Source organism: Hyla sarda, chromosome 2 (assembly GCF_029499605.1).
Source record: "Hyla sarda isolate aHylSar1 chromosome 2, aHylSar1.hap1, whole genome shotgun sequence".
In the NCBI taxonomy this organism is placed as follows: Eukaryota; Metazoa; Chordata; class Amphibia; order Anura; family Hylidae; genus Hyla; species Hyla sarda.
Genome location: NC_079190.1, coordinates 191860182 through 191877113, shown reverse-complemented (window position 1 = coordinate 191877113; position 16932 = coordinate 191860182). Strand labels below are relative to the sequence as shown.

The following is a 16932-nucleotide window of genomic DNA, read 5'->3' as shown; positions in this document are numbered from 1 at the left end:
TTGGTATGTAAATGACTTTGTCGGATTGGCCAGGGGAAGAAACCCTGCGGTCAGACATCTTAACCCCTATCCTTTTAGATAGGGGTTAAAATGTCTAGGGACAGAGTACCACTTTAACTCCTTAAGGGCGCAGGGCGTACCTGTACTGTGCTCGAGCGTACCCCACGTCATAGCGGCGGCTATCGGCTGTGACCTGTGTCTAATGCTGGACATAACCTATCACGCTGATGCCTGGCAGTAACACCTTAGACGCCACGATCAAAGTTGATTGCTGTGTCTGAAATTAAAGTAGAACAGTCCCTGCAGCTTGGCATAGCTGAGAGTGACAACCACCGAAAAACCTCAGATGCAAACCCAGCTTTCTGACACTGGGCTGTACAATGCGACCCAAAATCTGTTGGTAATCCTCAGATTTCATGATGCCTTGCACACATTCAAGGCACCCAGTGCCAGAGGCAGGAAAAAAAGCAAATTGCACATATCACACCAAACTCTAAAAATGGGCTGGACAAAATTATTGGCATTCTTAGCTTAATATTTGGTTGCACACACTTTGGAAAAAATAATTGAAATCAGTCGCTTCTTACACCTCTCAGGCGGAATGTTGGACCACTCTTTCTTTGCAAACTGCTCCAGGTCTCTTATTGGAAGGGCGTCTTTTCCCAACAGCAATTTTAAGATCTCTCCACAGGTGTTCAATGGGATTTAATCTGGATTCATTGCTGGCCACTTCAGAACTCTCCAGCGCTTTGTTGCCATCCATTTCTGGGTGCTTCTTGATGTATGTTTAGGGTCATTGTCCTGCTGGAAGACCCAAGATCTCGGACGCAAACCCAGCTTTCTGACACTGGGCTGTACAGTGAGACCCAAAGTCTGTTGGTAATCCTCAGATTTCATGATCCTTGCACACATTAAAGGCACCCAGTGCCAGAGGCAGCAAAACATCATTGACCCTCCACCATATTTCACTGTATGTACTGTGTTGTTTTCTTTTGTAGGCCTCATTCCGTTTTCGACATTCAGTAGAATGATGTGCTTTACCAAAAAGCTCTATCTTGGTCTCATCTGTCCTCAAGACATTTTCCCAGGAGGATTTTGGCAAAATTTAGTCTTGCTTTTTTTTTTTTTTCTGCATCAGCAGACCCTCCTGGGTCTCCTGCCATAGCGTTTCATTTCATTTAAATGTCGATTGATAGTTTGCGCTGATACTGATGCTCCCTGAGCCTGCAGGACAGCTTTAATATCTTTGGAACTTGTTTGGGGCTGCTTATCCACCATCCGGATTATCCTGCATTGACACCTTTCATCAATTTCTCTTAAATCCACTCCCAGGGAGATTAGCTACAGTGCCAAGGATTGCAAACTTCTTGATAATGTTGTGCACTGTGGACAAAGGCAAATCTAGATCTCTGGAGATGGACTTGTAACCATGAGCTTGTTGACATATTTCCACAATTTTTGTTCTCAAGTCCTCACAGTTCTCTTCTCCTCTTTCTGTTGTGCATGCTTAGTGTGGCACACACAATGCAAAGACTGAGAGAACTTCTCTCCTTTTTTATATGCTTTCAGGTATCATTTTTTTATACTGCCCACACCTGTTACTTGTCCCAGGGGCGTTTAAAGGAGCATCACATGCTTGAAACTTATTTATCCACCATTTTGAAAGGGTGACAATAATTTTGTCCAGCCCATTTTTGGAGTTTGGTGTGACATTATGTCCAATTAGCTTTTTTCCTCCCTTTTTTGGTTTTGTTCCAATACACACAAAGGGAATAAACATGTGTATTGCAAAACATGTGTTTACATGCAATCCTTTTCTGTGAGAAACACTTCATTTTCTTGAAAAATTTCAGGGGTGCCAATATTTACGGCCATGACTGTACAGTATTCTGCGCAGTTTTGATGCGCAGGATTTGAAGCTGTGTTTTATTTTAGTTTACATTGAAATCTGTAGCAGAAAATCCTGCACATCAAATCTGCGCATGATACTGTGTGAATAAGCCAGTATTTAGTCAATTTAGTTAAGTTCTCCCACTTAAAAAGATGAGAAACCTGTAATTTTCATCATAGGTATACCTCAACTATGAGAGACAGAATGAGAGGAAAAAAGTCCATAACATCACATTGTCTGATTTTTAAAGAATTTATTAGTTGAAAATATTTGGTCAATAACAAAAGTTCATCTCAATACTTTGACCTCTGTCATTGCCAACAAAGGGTATATAACAAACGTTTTCTGTAAGTCTTTACAAGGTTTTCACTCACTGTTGCTGGTATTTTGACCCATTCCTCCATGCAGATCTCCTCTAGAACAGTGATGTTTTGGGCTGTTGCTTGGTAACACGGACTTTCAACTCCCTCCAAAGGTTTTCTATGGGGTTGAGATCTGGAGACTGGCTAGGTCACTCCAGGACCTTGAAATGCTTCTTACAAAGCCACTCCTTCGTTGCCCGTGCGGTGTGTTTGGGATCATGGTCATGCTGAAAGACCCCGCCACATTTCATCTTCAATGCCCTTGCTGATGGAAGGAGGTTTTCACTCAAGATCTCACAATACATTGCCCCATTCATTCTTTCCTTTACACGGATCAGTCGCCCTGGTCCCTTAGCAGAAAAACCGCTCCAAAGCATGATGTTTCCACCCCCATGCTTCACAGTATGTATGGTGTTCTTTGGATGCATTCTTTCTCCTCCAAATAAGATGAGTGGAGTTTTTACCAAAAAGTTCTACTTTGGTTTCATCTGATCATATGACGTTCTCCCAATCCCTTTCTGGATCATCCAAATGCACTCTAGCAAACTTCAGATGGGCCCGGACATATACTGGCTTAAGCAGGGGGGGACATGTCTGGCACTACATGATTTGAGTCCCTGGCGGCGTAGTGTGTTACTGATGTAGCCTTTGTTACTTTGTTCCCAGCTCTCTGCAGGTCATTCACTAGGTCCCCCCCCCGTTTGGTTCTGGGATTTCTGCTCACCGTTCTTGTGATCATTTTGACACCACGGGTGAGATTTTGCGTGGAGCCCCAGATTGAGGGAGATTCGGTGGTCTTTTATGTCTTTCATTTTCTAATAATTACTCCCTCAGTTGATTTCTTCACACCAAGCTGCTTGCCTATTGCAGATTCAGTCTTTCCAGCCTGGTGCAGGTCTACAATTTTGTTTCTGGTGTTCTTCGACAGCTCTTTGGTCTTGGTCATAGTAGAGTTTGGAGTGTGACTGTTTGAGGTAGTGGACAGGTGTCTTTTATACTGATAAGTTCAAACAGGTGCCATTAATACAAGTAACGAGTGGAGGACAGAGGAGACTCTTAAAGAAGTTACAGGTCTGTGAGAGCCAGAAATCTTGCTTGTTTGTAGGTGACCAAATACTTATTTTCCACCATAAGTTGCAAATAAATTCTTTAAAATGTGATTATATGGATTTTTTTTTTTCTCATTATGTTTCTCCTACTTGAGGTATACATATGATCAAAATTACAGGCCTCTCATCTTTTTAAGTGGGTTGCTGGGTTGCAATTGGTTGCTGACTAAATACTTTCTTGCCCCACTGTATATGACCTTCATGAAACCATAAGAGGTCATTGTAGCTTGTCTTCATTGTCACTTACCATTTTGTTTCTCCCCTCTTTTTTTTTTTTCCAGACAACATTGAAGAGCCTACCACAGGGTCCGAGAAAGAGTGTGTCATTGTTTGGGAAAAGACGCCCACTGCTAAGGAAAAAGTGAAGGCCGAGCATCTGAAACTGCCTCCAACATTTTTCTGCGGGGTGAGCAGTGACACAGATGATGATAAAGAGAATCCTGAAGACTATGACTCCGCAGTAAGGAAAATGAAGGAGTCTGAAGTAAGCACAATGCTTCTTGGCACTTGTCGTAGACTGCTGGGCAATGAGCACTTCCGCTCAGGTGTCAAGCGTTGGTGTGTGCTTGCTGTATGTAGCTTGCTTAAGGAGTTCTCAGGAGATATGCTAAACTTACTGGTAATCCCTATAGAAATAACCATAGCTTCACTTGCTGCTCAGTAATATCCTAGTATTTCACTTTGTAGAAAGATTTTTTTTGTAATGATTTGGGTGATAGACTGGATAGTGAAACACCGAGTTAACTTTGGGAAATATTTTCCCTTTTGCACAATTCCATAAACAGATGTCTTACATGATATGGCTCAAATAGGAGAATTAATTAAAAGGGGTATTCCAGAGGGAGATTTATCAAAACCTGTGTAAAGAAAGTGGTGCAGTTGCTTATAGCAGATTGCTTCTTTTATCTTTAAAAAGGCCTCTGAATCTTCCCCCAGATCCATAGACTATGCCATAAATGTCTGAGATGGGGGTCTCTCTTCCAGAGTCACGCAATTATCCCCAATATCATGGGAGGGGGTTGGGAAACATTCAGCTGTTTTGAGTATTTGCATTAATGCAATCTCGAGAAAGGTGTGGGAGCTGCATCTATACTGCATCATTTATGGACTATCCTGTAAATGTGCCATAAATGTTCCAGATGGGAATACCCCTCTAGCTGCTTTTTTGGCCACTAAGACTACCTCAGTTTCATATACAGGCTTTCTACTTTGGTACATTAATGTGATAGTTGTGCTTTTGCTGCGATGTTGCATTGTGTGTGTCTGTGTGTTTTATAGAATGTATCATTCGTCATTGAAGCATGGTTGGTTAGCTGATGGGTTTATGTATACCAGCATATTACATGTTTAGTTGCTTGGTGTCAATTGCTACAATACTGTCAAATTACAGTAATATGACCAATTGTCTAGAAATCCTGCTAGCCGGACAGTGCCAAAATAGCAAATAATTTCTGCGGTTAAAGAGTTTGGCACCTTCCCGTTCTTAGATGTTATTGTACTGTCACTGAATATCATTCCACATGTAAGCTGCTGCTATTCTTGTGACTAAGGGATTACCTCAATTAAACAGAATTGTTATTTATTGTATTGAAGAGATGGTTCCATAGGAATACATATACATTCCTTATTAATGGTGCTTGTTGTGCTGTTAAATGAAAGTGTCGTCTAGTGGTATAGATATTTTTTTTATTTTTTTATATGTATAAAAAGCAGAAACATAAAGAGGCTACTGACTTAGTGAAACATTATGGCATGCAAGACCTGTTGTACAAGATATGGGCAAAAGGATTAGGATATCTACACATTGCACCTACAGGAGTTTTTTGGAGATCCCATTCTATATTCATAGGCACGAACATGGAGTTGCCTCCTGCTTTGCAGTTATAGGAGCTTCCTCTCTTCTGGAAATCCTTTCTACAAGATTTTGGAGTGGATCTCTAGGAATTTTTGCCCATTTATTCAGAAGAGCAATTGGCGGTGTTAACACGTTTTTGTTTTTGCCACCAATGACTGATATTGTGGTAAAAGATGGCTTGTTTTTACCATTATTTGCACATTTATAAAATGTCACAATTCAAGAAAATCACGGCAGAAATTCTACATGTGAACACAGACTCTGATGTTAAACTAGAGGGTTTTGCGCTTTCTGTTCTAGTAAATCCAAAGTGTTGGAAGGGGTTGAGGTCAGGGCTCTGTGCAGGCTAGTCAGGTTCTTCCAAAACAAACTTCCCCAACTGTGCCATCATGAACCTTGCTATGTACTTTGGAACAGTCATACTGAAAGGGAAAAAGGAAGGAACCCAAAGGCCCTATGCACACTACAGAATTTCTGAGTGGAGATTGTCCACAAATTTTAGTGCAGCAGCCTCCCTTTGTTTTTCACCGTGCAGATTTTTTGTAGTGGGAAGTTCAAATTCCGGACTCCACCGAAAGATGAACCTATTGATGGTGATGAAGACAAAGATAATCCAGCGCAGTAGCTTGTATGCAGGTATATTTATTTCAAAACAGCAACACACATGGACCAGGACAGCAGTGACACGTTTCGATCGTCTCAACGATCCTAATTGTACTGACAGTCTCTCTTTTGAATTGCTTATATAGCCCCTGATAAAGGACATGCCAGGCTACATTAACCCCATAAGGACACAGGCAATTTTATTTTTGCATTTTCTTTTTTCCTCCTGGCTTTCTATAATCCATAACTCTCTTATATTTGCATTCCCAGACCCATATTTTTTACGTAAGGAAATTTTAACGAAGATCATAATATTTTGCCAATTTGGGGGGGTTTTGTTTTCATGCTGTAAGTTTTACGGTAAAAATTTAATGTTTTCATTATTCTCTGGGTTAATACGATTAAAGTGATACCCATAGTTACATACATTTCTATTATTGTACTGCTTTTAACCCCTAAAGGACCCAGCCCATTTTCACCTTAAAGGAAAACTGTCAGCTTGCTCCCCCCGCAACTAACCAGCGGTACTGGCTGGTAGTGCGGGGGATGCTGATCAGTTTGATGCTTACCGTGCCCGGATCCGCCCTGCCGTTCGGCCTTAATCTTCTATTTTCGGTATATGCTAATTAAGTGCTAACTTGCAACGGCAGGGCTAACTGCCACTCTGATGTCAATGTTTTTTGCCGCAGCGTCGCTCAGCTCATCAATATTCCTCCCCTCAGCTATTGATGAGCTGGGCCAGTTAGCCCGACCGGCGCAAGTTAACACCTAATTAGCATATAATAGAAGATATGGACTGAACGGCGGGGCAGATTTGGGCACGGTAAGCATCAAACTGATCAGCGTCCCCTGCAATACCAGCCAGTACCGCTGGTTGGTGCGGGGGGGAGCAAGCTGACAGTTTTGCTTTAAGGACCTTGGCATTTTTTTGCACATCTGATCACTGTCACTTTAAGCATTAATAACTGGGATGCTTTTACTTATGAATTTGATCCTGAGATTGTTTTTTTTTTTTTTTTTTGTGTGTGACATATTCTACTTTAACATAGTGGAAAGTTTTTGTTAATACTGCATCATTTCTTGGTGAAAAATTCCAAAATTTCATGAAAAATGTTAACCCCCCCCCCCCCCCCCCCCCTCAAGGAATGTAACAAGGGGTACAGTGAGCTTTACACCCCACAGGTGTTTGACAAGTTTCCGCTAAAGTTGGACGTGAAAATGAAAAATGCTTCTGTTACCCCAAATTTTTCATTTTCATAAGGGGTAATAGGATAAAGAAAAGCCTCCCAAAATTTATAACCCCATTTCTTAGAATGCAAATACCCCATATGTGGATGTAAAGTGCTCTGCGGTGAACTATAATGCTCAGAAGAGAAGGAGTGCCATTGAGCTTTTGGAGAGAGAATTTGTTTGGAATGGATGTCGGGGACCATGTGCGTTTACAAAGCCCCCCGTGGTGCCAGCACAGTGGAACCCCCCCCCCCCCCCCCCCACATGTGACCCCATTTTGGAAACTACACCCTTCACGGAATCTAATAAGGGGTGCAGTCAGCATTTACATCCCACTGGCGTTTGACAGATCTTTGGAACAGTGGGCTGGGCAGATGAGAAATTACATTTTTCACTTTCACGGACCACTGTTCAAAAAATTTGTCATACACCAGTGGAGGTGTAAATGCTCACTGCACCCCTTGTTGCATTACATGAGGGGTGTAGTTTCCAAAATGAGGTCACGTGTGGGGGGGGGGGGGGGGGGGGGGCGGGCACTGTTCTGGCACCATGGGGCTTTGGAAACGCACATGGCCTTCAATTCCAGACACATAGGCCCTCATTTACTTAGAAAATCGGGTTGTAAGTCTATCTTGCTTTCTTACCCGACTGCTGTTTTCCCCTGGTATTTATTATGTTGCATCTTGTTTGTTGCACGTGCGTTTTGTTGGTTTTGGTTTCCATCTCCTCTGAGCTGTCGGGAAAAAATTCACAACAATTCAACAAATTCGGGTTGGAAACCTTTATAAATACGTGGGAAAGCTCAGAAATGTCGGGTTACGCCCCTTTTTTGGGTTTGGAAGAATCCACATCGGGTCCGTCGGGAAAAAATGTTGCATCGTGTCGCAGACTGGCGCACGATGTCTGCGACATGGCGCAGACAAAGATGCGACAAAAAAACCCGACAAAAGAAGTTGGGTTTAGAATAGTAAATGAGGGCCATTGTCTCTCCAAAAGCCCATTAGCGCACCTCTTCTGAGCATTGTAGTGTGCCCGCAGAGCACTGTACGTCCACACATGGGGTTTTTATATACTCAGAAAAAAAAGCCCCCCAAAATTTGTAAAACCATTTCTCCTGAGTATATAAAAACCCCATGTGTGGACGTAAAGTGCTCTGCGGGTGCACTACAATGCTCAGAAGAGGAGCGCCATTGGGCTTTTGTAGAGACAATGTGTCTGGAATTGAAGGCCATGTGCGTTTCCAAAGCCCCCATGGTGCCAGAACAGGGCCCGACATAGCCATAACACCCCCACAGGTGTTCGAAGACTTTTCATTAAAGTTGAACGTGAAAATGGTGTTATCCCAAATTTTTCATTTTCACAAGAGAAAATAGAAAAAAAAAGCCCCCCAAAATTTGTAAAACCATTTCTCCTATTACCCCTTGTGAAAATGAAAAATTTGGGATAACACCAGCATGTTAGTGAAAAAATAAAATTTTTTAATTTTCACGTTCAATTTTAATGGTCTTCGAACACCTGTGGGGTGTTAAGGCTCACTATACCCCTTATTTATTTATTTTTTTTTTTTTATGAACAGCCACCCCCTGTGCAAATCACCTCAAATGTACATGGTGCTCTCACTCCTGAGCCTTGTTGTGCGCCCGCAGAGCATTTTACGTCCACATATGTGATATTTCCGTGATTTTTTTCTCCTTTTACCTCTTGTGAAAATGAAAAGTATTAGGCAACATCAGCATGTTAGTGTAAAAATTTTTCTTTTTTTTACAATAGCATGCTGGAGTAGACCCCAACTTTACCTTTTCATAAGGGGTAAAAGGAGAAAAAGCCCATCTAAGCCCATCTTGGTATTGATCTGATTTTTTTTTTTTTAATCTCTGTTTAACTTTTTTATTTTTATTTTTCTGGGATATTATAAAAATTAAAATTCTGTGGTTTGGTAATTTTTTTAAGTTTGCGTCATTTACCGTATGGGATACATAATGTTATATTTTAATAGTTTGTACAATTACACACGCAGTGATACTAAATTAAATATGTTTATTTTTATTATGTTTACATGTTTTTATATAGGAAAAGGGGGTGATTTGAACTTTTAACATGGAAGGGGTTAATGTGTGTCTTTTAAACTTGCTGGCTATTAGCGGCAGCCCCCGGCTACTGAGAACAACTGGGGGCTGCAGAGTATGGAGCGGGCAGAAATCAGGAGCCCGCTCCATACAGACTGCTGAGCGCCACCGTGCTTGTCAGGTCCATCCCTGCTTGCCCGAAGCTGGGCTAAGGGCCAGAAATAGTCACCTGCCCGACGCCCGGAAGTGTATGTCCCGGGTGTCGGGCGATAGGATTCCACTTCCCTGGTCAATGGCTGTCCGGCTTTACTGGGAGTTTTGCAACAGCTAGTGGCTCTGTTTGTAAAACACTGCCGTATGAGACTTTTTTTTTGTTTTATTGGGGGGTGCGATGTAACTATGTATGGGTGTGTGTATATATAGTGTGTTACCATTTTATTTTGTGTAGTGTAGTGTTTTTAGGGTACATTCACACGGGTTCACAGCGAGTTTCCCGCTGAGAGTTTGAGCTGCAGCGGAAAATTTTGCTGCATCTAAAACTTGCATTCACATATGGGGGGGGGGGGGAGGCAAACATCCAGCTGTTGCAAAACTGCAACTCCCAGCATGCCCTTTGGCAGTCCATGCATGCTGGGGGTTGTAGTTATGCAACAGTTGGAGGCACACTGGTTGCAAAACCGTTTTACTTAACTCAGTGTTTTGCAACCAGTGTGCCTCCAGCTGTTGCAAAACTACAACTCTCAGCATGTACGGTCTATCAGTGCATGCTGGGAGTTGTAGTTTGCAACAGCTGGAGGCAGACTGGTTGCAAAACAGTGAGTTAGGTAACAACAAACTTAGTGTTTTTGCAACCAATGTGCCTCCAGCTGTTGCAAAAACTACAACTCTCAGCATGCTGGGACTTGTAGTTATGCAACAGCTGGAGGCATACTACTACAACTCCCACATAGCCTCTGGCTGTCCGTGCATGCTGGGGGTTGTATTTATGCAACAGCTGGAGGCACACTGGTTGCAAAACACAGTTTGTTACTTAACTCAGTGTTTCCCAACCCGTGTGCCTGCAGCTGTTGCAGAACTACAACTACCAGCATGCCCAGACAGCCGAAGGGCATGTTGGGAGTTGTAGTTGTGTAACAACTGGAGGAGAACAATTTGGAGACCACTGTGTAGCGGTGTCCAAACTGTAGCCCTCCAGATGTTTCAAAACTTCAACTCCAGGCATGCTGGGTGTTGTAGTTTGCCAACATCTGAAGGGCCAGATGTTGCCGAACTACAACTCTTAGCATGCCTGGACAGTCTAGGCATGCATGGAGTTGAAGTTTTGCAACATCTGGAGGACTACAGTTTGGACACCACAGAATAGTGGTCTCCAAACTGTCCTTCGAGATGTTGCAAAACTATAACTCCCAGCATGCTGAGGCTGTCCAGGCATGCTGGGAGTTGTAGTTCTGCAACATCTGAAGAGCCAGATGTTACAGAACTACAACTCCCAGCATGCCGGGACTGTCTGGGTTTTGCAACAGCTGGATGTTTGCCTCCCTGGAAGGGCTTAGACTAGAGACCACTACACAGTGGTGTCCAAACTGTGGCCCTCCAGGTGTTGCAAAACTTCAACTCCCAGCATGCCCAGACAGCCGAAGGCTGTCTGGACATTCTGGGAGTTGTAGTTTTGAAACTCCTAAAAGCAGCAGTGAAGATCACTATACAGCGATCTTCACTGCTGCCTCCATTTGCCTGCACCTCCTTTCTGCCGCTGATCCCCACTTGTCACCAGGTAACAGCCGCCGGTCCCCCAGCATCAACGGCCTCCGCAGCTGTCGCCGCCATCTTGCCCCGATCTGCCCGGACTTCTAGGGGCATGCAGAGCGGGGGAAATTAACTTTCACTCGACAATGAATGGTTTAAGCAGGCATCCCGCTCTGGTCCCCGCCTGGTGAGCGTCGGGGACCAGAATTCTTGGTGTTGACTTGACTTGGTCCTTAAGTGCCAGGGTGTACCTGTACGCCCTAGGTCCTTAAGGGGTTAAAAAAAATCTCAAACTTTTTTTTTTTTATACAAAATCAGTACTATTAAAATTGCCTTATTTTGACCACCTCTAATTTTATTTTTCGGTATTCAGGGATGTGTTAGGGCTCAATTTTTGCGCCATGATCTGTAGTTTATTTTAGTATCACGTTTGCCTTTGATGTGACGAAAGCAGAAAGGGTTTACTTTTACGCCGTTTGCGTAACAATATCTTTAACAATATATTTTTATAGTTCTGACATTTACGCATGCGACGATACAAAATCTTTATGATTTATCATTTATTTATTTTTTTTATTATGGGGAAAAGGGGTGATGTAAAACTTTATTGGGGAGGGGGGTTTTTTTTCACTTTTTTTAAACTTTTTTTTTTACATTTTATTTTACACTTTTTTTTTTTTTTTGTCCCCATAGGGGACTAGTTATAGCAATCATTAGATTGCTAATACTGTTCAGTGCAATGCATAGGGCATAGCACTGATCAGTTTTATTGGCGATCTTCTGCTCTGGTCTGCTGGAAGGCAGATCCGAGCAGAAGACCCCGGGAGACGGACGCAGGCAGGTGAGGGGACCTCCATCCGCCATCTTGGCTTATCTGATCTGCCATATTAAGTGCCGCACTGCCGCAGGTGCTGTGATCTGTATTGATCACGGCATTTGAGGGCTTAATGGCAGACATCAGCGCGATCGCCATTGCGAATGAAACAAGCACAGCTCCTGCGCTCCTGTCACAGCCGTGCCTTAAATGTACGGCTCTATGCGCAAAGTGACGCTATGCAGCGCCGTACATTTACGGCACGTGTCATTAAGGGGTTAAGGACACGGGACACATCTTATCTATCTTTGAAATGGTAGTCTCTGGCAGCTGGGCTGGGTCTGGGTAACTGCTGATGTAACACCTTTGTATTCAGTTATACCACAGTTGTCCTGACCTGGTTCCTGAGTACCTATTTAGGCTACTCCGGTGGTCTGCAGGAATTTATCGTCGAGGTGGTGGAATTTTTACTCACACACAATTTTTATGTTTGGCGATTTCTTCCTGCAGACCTCCAGAGCTTCTATGTGGGCTAAGTTCTTCTCCTCTCTCGCCAACATTTGTGTGTTGGTGGGAGAGGGGGACTCTTTTCCCCTGACAACCCCTTTGCACCCCAAATCCAATGGTATGTCCGCTACATCGACGACCTACTATTCATATGGGGGTCCGATGTAGCAGCCATAGAGGTCTTTGCAAAGTACCTCAACTCAAATGAGGCCAATTTACGTTTTACAGTTTCATCGGGATCTAACAAGGTTTCCTTTTTGGATTTAAGACTACTGGGGTGTTGTGAAACGGGGAGAATTATTACCAGCACTTTTTGGAAACCAAGTGCAATTAACTCTCTTCTTCATGCAGCTTCGTGCCATCACCCCCCCCCCCCCCCCCACATGTGGCTATATAAAACGGGCTAAAAATGTGGCCAGGTCCAAACGCAGATCCGATTTTGCCCCCTCTAGTAGGTCCCCTAGAGAACAAAAATGTGCAGCCAAACAACCAATCATACACACATATATGCCAATTATTGTTGGTGATCCAAGTCAGTGTTTGCTGAGGGCTACTGTTGTGTATCTAGGAAAGCAACTACTATAAGTCAACAGGTTTCTCCGTTTTTTTCCGTCTAAAACAAGTAGACTCTCTACTTGGTTGAGTTACATTGGTACATTCAAATGTGATCACAACAAATGTATTTGTTGCAATATTATGCTTACATCAAAGGAATTTCGCTCCTCTTCACGGGGAGATGTTTATAGTATTAAGCAGTATATTAATTGCAACCCCTAATTTGTTGTGTATCTGGTTACGTCAAAGGATTGTAATGGCCCGTATGTAGGGTGTACTACTGGCCCCTTAAAAGTGAGACTCGGAGAACATATTTCAAATGTACATTTCAATTCCCGACACGTTTCCATGATTAGCCAACACTGTGTGGAGAAACACGAGAGTAGCCATGCTAGTCTTGTTCTACAGGGAATCGAGAGAGTGGGAGTCCCAGTGAGAGAGGGGGGGGGGGGGGGGGGGGTAACCACAAACAGAAGCTCCTTGATAGGGAGGTATTTTAGCTCATGTGGCTCGATAGTAGATATCCAACAGGATTGAATAAAAGGCAGGATGTCATATTACACTATTGAGCACTTTGATCCAATTTACCCTAGTTGCCGTCTGTAGCCCAATTTTTTGTATAACTTCCAGCTTCTGAATACATTAAGTTATATTAGAGCTACCAATATTGGTCATAAAAGTGGAAGATTTCTTGCTTATCATGTGTTGAAAGTCCCCCCTTTTCCCTCAACTCTTGATGGGCCTGTTTGTAACAAGAAATGTGTTACCTGATGTATCATGGTACATGCATTTATTGGAATATTTGATTTATTCATATTTATATCCATATATATTTTATAATACAAGCATTTTGGTACCTGATCCACGTGTATTATCTTTTTGTAATTTCATTATGTTTTTATAGTGTTCTTTCTATTGATGTTTATATACTATAATAGTGTTTTATCAATGTGAAGCCACTAAGATGCCTTGCATGAATATATGACAGTACACCAAATAGTTTTTAATGCACGAATATATGTAATGGAGTTTGCATGCTGTGGGGGAGTGTCCTGTTCGTTTCCATATGGATTGATTACACCTATGATGAGGACTCCCTCCCTATATAAGCAATTCAAAAAAGACACTGTCAGTACCATTAAGATCGCTGAGACGATTGAAACGCGTCACTGCTGTCCTGGTCCATGTGTGTTGCTGTTTTGAAATAAATATACCTGTATTCGAGCTACTGTGCTGGATTATTTTTTTCTTCAATACTGCTTCCAGCGTATTCCACACTGGTCTGTGATGCGGTAGGTGAACGGAGGTGGATCTTGCTGTTTGGCTACTTTATTCATGGTGATGGCACATGTACATGCGATCCCAGCGTTTACTAACTCAGCTGGTGCCTACTGCACACAAAATGTCTACGCACACTGTTTCCACATAGTTGGAAGCATAGAATGGTCCAAAATGTTTTTTAATGCTGAAGCAGCGAAGTTACTCATCACTGGATTTAAGGCTTCTAGGCAAACACCTGAGAAAAACATTCTCCAATCCTAGAATTATCAGACCTGTCACTTCATAGAACACGTTACCACTGCTCCAGAGTCCAGTGCCTGCTTTCCACCTCTTACTTCAATGCTTAGCATTGTGCTTACATACTGCTCTATTGCTTTGCCCTACAGCTGTAACTAAATAGTTACAGTACCTCTCGTAATTCTCACAGTTCACTGCCCCATCATGAAAAACCACCCCTGCCTTTATTTTTATTATTTTAGTTTTCTAACTTGATGATGCTCTGTATTTTCTTTTCAGTCAGGTTCACAGACTGGGATAGGGCTTTATCATCTGAAGCCATACAGGGAAGAACTTCCTCCCTCATTCTGCTACACGCAGCCCACAGCAGTTTAGTGTGTCAGCATTTCCTGATTTTGGACTTCTGCCAGGCCAGCAGAAGTCCAAAGTCTGTGCAAGAGATGGAGGAAAATGTGCTCTGGACAAGTAGGGAGACACCTAGTGGCAGCTTTTTTTTAAACACAAAACATAGAAAACTTTATTTTTTTTTTTAAACAAAGTATATTAGAAAGATTTTTTATTTTATTTTACATGAGGAGTGCAATAGCAAAAATTTGTTTTACTGACAGTGCCCATTTTAAAATCAGTCGTAGCTAATAGTATAGTCCTGGCCTTAGAAGGACCGATTCTTTTACAAAAGTCTGTAGAAGCAGACTGTATTGGTACATGTAAAGTAGACATATGCTCGGGTAACATAAGTTATAAAACTGTTCCATCCATTCCGAAATTATACCACAAAAAAAAACTACAGATCACATTGCAAAATAAGTGCTGCTGGTGGGTCTAGTGAATGAAACTGCAGGAACAGTGAAGACTAGGCGCTATATTAAAGGGATGCAGTTTTATTAATAGAGTACTCTGGGATAGAAAAATGTATCCCCTATCCTATGGACCCCCTGCGATCTCCTGCACGGCGCCCCAGCTCTCCTGCTGAATAAGGAGTGTCGACCACCACATCCCCTCCATGCATCTCTATGGGATCAGTCGGACTCCCGCGTTCTGACAATGTCCTTACGATAGGGCTTATATTTTTTCTATCCCGGAGTACCACTTTAGTAATTTGGCTTGTGTTATGTAACATGGCACATATTTTGTATCTAATGTTTTTAGCTGTTATCTAACTATTACTTTTTCTCTCCTTTAGCTTTTTTCTTCAGCTATTATGTCTAATACATTTTCGTGTTGACAGATGTACCAAAACAAGCACAGTTGTTTAGCTAATCTGTCTGTAAGGTCTTGGATTACTTTTTTGTTTTTTTATACATAGTTTTCTTGTGAATGTCAAAAGTATGATGGAACAGTCCCTGCATACCTGTGAATAAAGATTTATTTCCCTTACCTATTGTCCTCTTTCTGTATTCTGCCGGAGTTTCCTGCTCTGCTGTTGTCTGCCTGCTGTATGTGTTTTGCTGAGCTTCTTGCTCTGCTGTCTTACTTTTTTACCTTTTCCTTAAAGGGTACCTCTCATCAAATAAACTTTTGATATATTTTAGATTAATGAATGTTGAATAACTTTCCAATAGCATGTTAATGAAAAATATGCTTCTTTATATTGTATTTTTCCCGATCAGTCCTGTCAGCAAGCATTTCTGACTCATGCTGGAGTCCTAAACACTCAGAGCTGCCAGCCTGCTTTGTTCACAGCCAAACAGGCTGTGAACAAAGCAGGCTGTCAGCTCTGAGTGTTCTCCTTTGTGAACAAAGCAGACTGGCAGCTCGTAGTGTTTAGGACTCCAGCATGAGTCTGAAATGCTTGCTGCCAGGACTGGTAGGGAGACCCCTAGTGGTCATTTCTTCAAAGTGGAAAATTAAATAGAATGAAGCATATTTTTTAATAACATGCAGTTGTAAAGTTATTCTGCATACATTAATCTATAATATATCAAAAGTTTTTTTGATGAGAGGTACCCTTTAATTCCTGGTCCATAGTATCTTACAGTATGGTGCTGAGCACTAGTTTCTACCAGTCAGAATGAAAAAAAATGCTATGCCCCATGCCTTAATGGCTGTTAGAAAACGAGGTATATGGGTATTGTTCACTACCAAGAACTGACAGTGGGTTCACCGGCACTAAACCCAATACACAGTGTTATAGTCCAGGTAACTGGAATACAATGAGATTCATGGTCCGGTTCCAAAGATATCTATTGTTTAAGCTAAGCTTTGCGCAGTGAAGGCTGTACCTAGCATACCCATTTTCCTGGACTCTGTCCTCTCTGCTCCCATATTCCCACCCACCTCATAAATATTCATAGAACTTCCTTCACCCATGTGAGCACAAGGTGGGCAGGCATGTCAGAGCAGAGGGGACAGAGGCAGAAAAACTGGGTATGCTGGGTCCCACCTCCATTGTGTAAAGCAAACCATTTCCATTTGGCAATGTCGGCTTATACAACTTAACCAGAATGCAGATCCAAGTAAGTGATGCCTCATTGTAATCCATTTCACCACCATTATAACCCTGTGTATCATGTTTAGTGCGAGTAAACCTGCTTTTAGTTTTCCTTTTTAAGACTTGTTTGGGTTTTTGAGCCAAAACCAGAAGAGAAGTGGATTTAGCAGGAAGTAGAAGCCCTTTCATATGCCAAATTCCCTTTTGAATCCATTTCTGGATTTGGCTCAAGTGTGAAGGCATTT

General features: G+C 42.3%; 1 protein-coding gene across 1 annotated transcript in view; it reads left to right on the top strand.

The window, feature by feature from the left end:
- LOC130355635 (ranBP2-like and GRIP domain-containing protein 4) overlaps positions 1 to 16932 on the top strand; it is a gene marked incomplete in the record, with an annotated part of 147391 nt that overhangs the window by 110951 nt on the left and 19508 nt on the right. The window contains 1 exon segment of the mRNA XM_056556025.1: positions 3644 to 3846. Within this exon segment, the coding sequence (XP_056412000.1) occupies positions 3644 to 3846 (203 nt within the window).